Source organism: Piliocolobus tephrosceles, chromosome 2 (genome assembly GCF_002776525.5).
Source record: "Piliocolobus tephrosceles isolate RC106 chromosome 2, ASM277652v3, whole genome shotgun sequence".
NCBI classification, from domain to species: Eukaryota; Metazoa; Chordata; class Mammalia; order Primates; family Cercopithecidae; genus Piliocolobus; species Piliocolobus tephrosceles.
The window spans coordinates 89644455-89650011 of record NC_045435.1 but is presented as its reverse complement, the minus strand read 5'-3'; the positions used below and the strand labels follow the sequence as shown (position 1 = coordinate 89650011).

Genomic DNA, 5557 nt, shown 5'->3' with positions numbered 1-5557 from the left:
AGCAAGACACAGTAAAAAAAAAAAAAAAGAAAAAAAAAAAAAAAAAATGAGCTAAACATGGGAAGAGTATGGGGGCAGGAGGGTGCCCTCTTCATCAGGGCCAGGATAAAGTGTTGACTCACCTAACAAGCTCTGAAAGCCTTAGGGAGATCAGGAGGGAGGAGATCTGTCCTTGGACCCCTTCCATCGCCTTCCTAGGCAGGAACATTCCTGAATGTTGTCCCCAGGCCTGACTTTTTTTTAGGTTTCCTTCTCTTCCTGCCTTTGGGCTAGGGGGACAAGGAATAACAGGGTGGGAGGACCAAGGTTGAAACTAAGCATGATACTCTGGAAGCATCTTCCATGTCTGTCCCAGCTTCTCACCAACTTTCTGAGATGCCCTCCCAAAGTCTCTGCCTGTTGCTTGGAGGGACCTCTGCATCTGTGACACCTACTCCGTGACCCCTGGGGACTGAGGGTAAAGGAAGGGATGATGCTTCAGGGAGAAGATAGTGTAATCTGATAGTACTCAGGCATAGCTAGGCCTGCCCTTGTCCCTGCAGGTCGTCAGTGATGGTGTACCCCTGGTGCTAGCTCTGGTCCCCCACCGGCAGCCCCACTCCTTCATCACCCAGGGTTCCCCAGACCTGTTGGTAAGTGCATTGTGCAGAGCCCCAGCTCAGCTCCACTCCCCCTCTGCCTCTGCCACAAACCCATCTCTGCCCCCTCCTGCCTGCAGGTGACCGTGAGTGCCAGTGGGCTGCTGGGTACCCACAGCTGGTTGCCCTATGACCGCAACATAAGCAACTACTTCAGCTTCAGCAAAGACCCCACCATGGGCAGCCACAAGTAGGACAGAGGGCTGTGGGTGGGGTGGGCTACAAATGCCCTGCACCCTGAATTATTCCTCTCCCTAATCAGAATGTAGGCCAGCTGCAGGGGAGAGGTCTGACCAGGCTCCCTGAGGGCCTGGGTCTCTTCCATGTGGCCTGGCCTCACTTGCCATCCCCCTCACTGGGTCAGGACGCAGCGACTACTGAGTGGCCCGTGGGTGCCAGACAGTGGTGTGAGCGGACAAGCACTGGCAGTGGCCCCTGACGGAAAGCTGCTATTCAGCGGTGGCCACTGGGATGGCAGCCTGCGAGTGACTGCACTACCCCGTGGCAAGCTGTTGAGCCAGCTCAGCCGCCACCTTGGTATGAACAGCCTTGGAGGCACGCAGGTATGGGGCCGGGTTCTGAGGCTGGCCAGGGCGGATGTGACTCCTCCATTCTGCCTGTACCCTCCCCTTACCGTGCAGATGTAGTAACCTGCCTTGCACTGGACACCTGTGGCATCTACCTCATCTCAGGTTCCCGGGACACCACATGCATGGTGTGGCGGCTCCTACATCAGGTGTGCCTGGTGGGTGGGCAGCTGTGTGGGGTCCCCATAGCCCAGACCTACAGCCCATCCGTCCCTCGGTGGCCTTCCAGTCCTGCCCTCCTGTCTTTCCCTTCCCTTTGCTACCATGAGCAAGTCTGGGGTTCCTTGACCCTCCAGCTCTCTAGTCTTGGACAAGGCCTTCGTTTCCTGAGCCTCAGGGGCCAGTCCTAAGCCAACCCTGGTTGTCCACAGGGTGGTCTGTCAGTAGGCCTGGCACCAAAGCCTGTGCAGGTCCTGTATGGGCATGGGGCTGCAGTGAGCTGTGTGGCCATCAACACTGAACTTGACATGGCTGTGTCTGGATCTGAGGTGTGTGTATGCATGTGCCCCGGGGAGGGTGAGTTTGCTGGGCAATCCCCCCGGAGCCCAGATTCCTGCCCAGGACCCTAAGTTGCCTTCCTGCAGGATGGAACTGTGATCATACACACTGTACGCCGTGGCCAGTTTGTGGCAGCACTACAGCCTCCGAGTGCCTCAGTGCCTGGACCTATTTTCCACCTGGCATTGGGGTCCGAAGGCCAGATTGTGGTACAGAGCTCAGCATGGGAACGGCCTGGGGCCCAGGTATGGGGAAAGGGTACCCAGCAAAGATGGAGGGGCAGTTGGGATCCTGGGCTTGCTGACGCTCCCTGCTTCCTCCAGGTCACCTACTCCTTGCACCTGTATTCGGTCAATGGGAAGTTGCAGGCTTCACTGCCCCTGGCAGAGCAGCCTACAGCCCTGACGGTGACAGAGGACTTTGTGTTGCTGGGCACCGCCCAGTGCGCCCTGCACATCCTCCAACTAAACACGTAAGCCCCCCCCATTTATGAGTTCATGGCCCCTGAAGGTGGTGGTCATTGGTGTAGAATAAAGGGGGGGACTCCCCCTAGGAATCCACACACCATACATGTTTGTGGGCACATATTTCAAGGTTTGTTACCTGTCCCCTCATCTTCCCATGGGGAGGTCTTGCCCTGGGCCTCCGCTTAGCCACAGTTGTGGGAGATTTCTTTGTGTATAAGAGTTTCAATTTAGCCATCCTTAAAATGAGGACAGAGAGGGTATATGGGATAAGGGATATCTGCTGGTCGCAAAGCCCCCTTGCAGTCGCAAGTTGGTGTATATCCCCTCTCCCTTCCAGACTGCTCCCGGCCGCGCCTCCCCTGCCCATGAAGGTGGCCATCCGCAGCGTGGCGGTGACCAAGGAGCGCAGCCACGTGCTGGTGGGCCTGGAGGACGGCAAGCTCATCGTGGTGGGCGCCGGGCAGCCCTCTGAGGTGAGGATGGGGCGGGGGTGGGGAGGCCCCTGGAACGGCGCGGGGCGCAGCGCGGCGGTCCTAGCTGACCCTACTCAACCCTTACGACCACCAGGTGCGCAGCAGCCAGTTCGCGCGGAAGCTGTGGCGGTCCTCGCGGCGGATCTCCCAGGTGTCCTCGGGAGAGACGGAATACAACCCTGCCGAGGCGCGCTGAACCTGGCCCGTCAGGCTGCTCGGGCCCCGCCCCCGACGGGCTTGGCCCGGAAGGCCCCGCCCAGAAGTCGGCGGGAACACCCCGGGGTGGGCCACCCAGGGGGGTGGGCGGGGCCCCACCCTGCCCAGCTCAGGTATTGGCGGGCGATGTTACTCCCTCAGGGATTGGCGGGCGGAAGTCCCGCCCCTCGCCGGCTGAGGGGCAGCCCTGAGAGCCGGCGCTGGCGTCTGCGGCCGCAGCAGCACTTTTTGCACAGTCTGGGGCGGGGTTCCCCGGCTTCCAAGTCCCCGTTTCGTCAGAGCACGAGGGCCGCCTGTGGCCTTAATTCCTAACGGCGGCCCCGGTTCTCCCTTATCGGCAATAAACCTGGCCTAGTTTTGTAGCTGCTCCGTCTCCGACTGTACGTGCGCGCGCGCGCGGCGTCTCGGACTGCCGTAGCCACCGTCCCAGGGTCGCGGTCTCAGTCTGGCCTGGCTCGCGTTCCCTTGGCCCGTGACCCGCTCTGGGCTCACTCGCCCCCCTCCGCGTGGCCGTCGCTGAACTGGGGCCTCAGTTTCCCCGGCCCTGCAGCCCCTGCCCCACATCTCGCCCCGGCTCATGGTTTCCCCAAGATTTCATCTCTTCGTCGGTTCGCCCTCTCACGCCATTCGTCCAAGACCGCAACCCGGCCAGGCGTCCCGCAAGCGCGTTTGCATTCCTTCGCCGGGGAGGTGGGGGGCGACAAGACCTGAGGCCGCGCCCCTCCAGCTTGGCCCTGCCCCCTCATTGTCTTGCCTACTTCTTGGGCCGCCCTGTGGCGCCGCTGTGGTCGCGAGGTTGGGGTTGGGGGCCAGAACCACCCCAGACACTCCACGTTGTCTTCTCGGAGGGCTCGGTCCTGCCCTGCTAAGTGGATCCATCCAGGCGGTCACCGGTCAGGAGGAGTTACGGGCAGAGCCCTTGCTGAGCGGAGGGAGCCAGGGGCTGCCTCTCTGTCCCACATCTCCAGACTCGTGATCCTGCAGGTGTTGTGTGTGCTGGTGTCGGCGTGTGGGTGAGAAGTCAGGGTGGTGTGAGTGTGCAGGGTGGTTGCATTATGTGTGCGTATTCGTGGGCCTGGAGACGGATGGGAGGTGGGATGGGTTCCGTCCCGCTGCTCAGAGTGGGCTGGGCGGAAGCCAGGCCTGTCTGCTGCTGCGTCCTGGTCACAGGCCCATCGACCATCCAGGATCTTGCAGGGTCCCTTAATGTAAGTGACTCAAATGTACACATCCCACATGTGGCAAGGGCCACCAGGTCGCACCAACTTGGCCACAGCACTGTGTTGCTGACTTAGCCATACACATGGGGACATGGTGTGGGATAGACTGGTACCCAATATGCGGTGGTGGATACTGGGGAGTTGGAGGGCCTTCCCAGGTGTCTCCTCCGTTCCTTGCCTCCAGGCAAGCTCTCCTTAGTCTAGACGAGGTGCTTCTCTTCCTCAAACCTCAGGAAGTAGGTCCCATCAGATTCAGCCCTATAGAATCCAGGTAGGACTGAGTAGTCCTATCCTTTGAGTCTCAGGCCCTCTCTGAATTTCTGGATGAAGCAGGATCAACTAGAGGATCTCTGGTCCCGTATCCTCTATTCCCTTGCTGAACCCACCAAGGTAGCATTCCACCCAGTGCCTGATCAGGAGAGGGCTGGACACTGACCCTTGAGGAAGGACTGCGAGGATGGTCACTGCAGAAAGTCCTCCTGCCTTGGGGCTTCAGGATGTTGGGTTCCTGAACTATAGCTGAAAAGCCTGGCAGTGAGCCTCCCACTGGCCAGTACGTCTCTCCAGCCTGGTTCTGGCTAAGATGGAGCTAGAAGGCATGTCTCCCCTATCCTCCCTACCATCCCTGGACTCAGACCAGGTGTTTCACAACATCTTTGAGACAGGGTGGTTTCCAACCTGTTTTCCATCCTGAGCTGTACCTGACCCTTCTAACTTTGGCCAGCTGGGACCACCTCTGTCACCTCCACCCCATCTGACACAGGAGGAAGCTGGTCCAGTGCTAGAGTGAATCAGGTTGAAGTGAGAAAAGGGGGACAGACTACTCCAAGGGACTGCCAACGTCAGGCCTGGAGATTTCCCCCATATTCCTCCTGCACACAGCCCTTTTTGGACTGAGAGAAGCAGCTCCCAGCTCCCCTGCCTGGGGGCTGCCTAAAACTCTCTAACCTCTTCTCCAAGAAACAGCCCCAGGGAGCATTACCCACTAACAGCCATGCTTCACAACTCTAGCCACAGCAAAGGCCTGGCCTATGTGGGTAAGCATCCCTTGATTCAGATCATGGGCACCAGGCAGGCTGAGAGGTACCCCACGTGGGTAGGTCACACCCAAGTCCAGCCACAGGTTCTGGAGTCTCTCAGATCCTGTGTACCCTGACTGCACTAGATCGGGAGGACAAGTCGCTTCCAGGCAGAAGAAAGCAACAACACTTCCTTTCCAGTTCAGCTTTATTTTGCAAAAATTTACAAGGCCTCCTTTGCACAGAGATGCTTGTGGGGACCACATGAATCAATATGCCCTCACAGTCCAGACTTGGTGGCAGAGACAGGACACAAGTGCCATGGTAGACAGTGCCATGGTCTTTCTTCCTGTGCTCTGGATAATTGGATTAAAAAAATTGGATTTAGTGCTGTGGTACACAGGAGGTGCAAATGGACCCCAAAAAGGAAGAAATCAAG

The 5557-nt window shown here is 58.7% G+C and overlaps 1 protein-coding gene across 7 annotated transcripts in view; it reads left to right on the top strand.

Annotated features, from left to right (window-relative positions):
* NBEAL2 (neurobeachin like 2) overlaps window positions 1-3241 on the top strand; it is a 34595-nt gene extending 31354 nt beyond the window's left edge. For 6 of the 7 annotated variants that reach the window (XM_023231478.2, XM_026454858.2, XM_023231477.3 and 3 more), the window contains 9 exons: window positions 543-632; window positions 719-828; window positions 1003-1175; window positions 1280-1374; window positions 1597-1713; window positions 1810-1968; window positions 2047-2195; window positions 2528-2663; window positions 2758-3241. In XM_023231478.2, coding sequence (XP_023087246.1) covers window positions 543-632; window positions 719-828; window positions 1003-1175; window positions 1280-1374; window positions 1597-1713; window positions 1810-1968; window positions 2047-2195; window positions 2528-2663; window positions 2758-2859 — 1131 coding nt within the window. In that variant the 3' untranslated portion in view covers window positions 2860-3241. The remainder of the gene's footprint in view (window positions 1-542; window positions 633-718; window positions 829-1002; window positions 1176-1279; window positions 1375-1596; window positions 1714-1809; window positions 1969-2046; window positions 2196-2527; window positions 2664-2757) is intronic. The other variant, XM_023231476.3, reaches the window with a different exon arrangement.
* Window positions 3242-5557: the final 2316 nt, after the last annotated feature.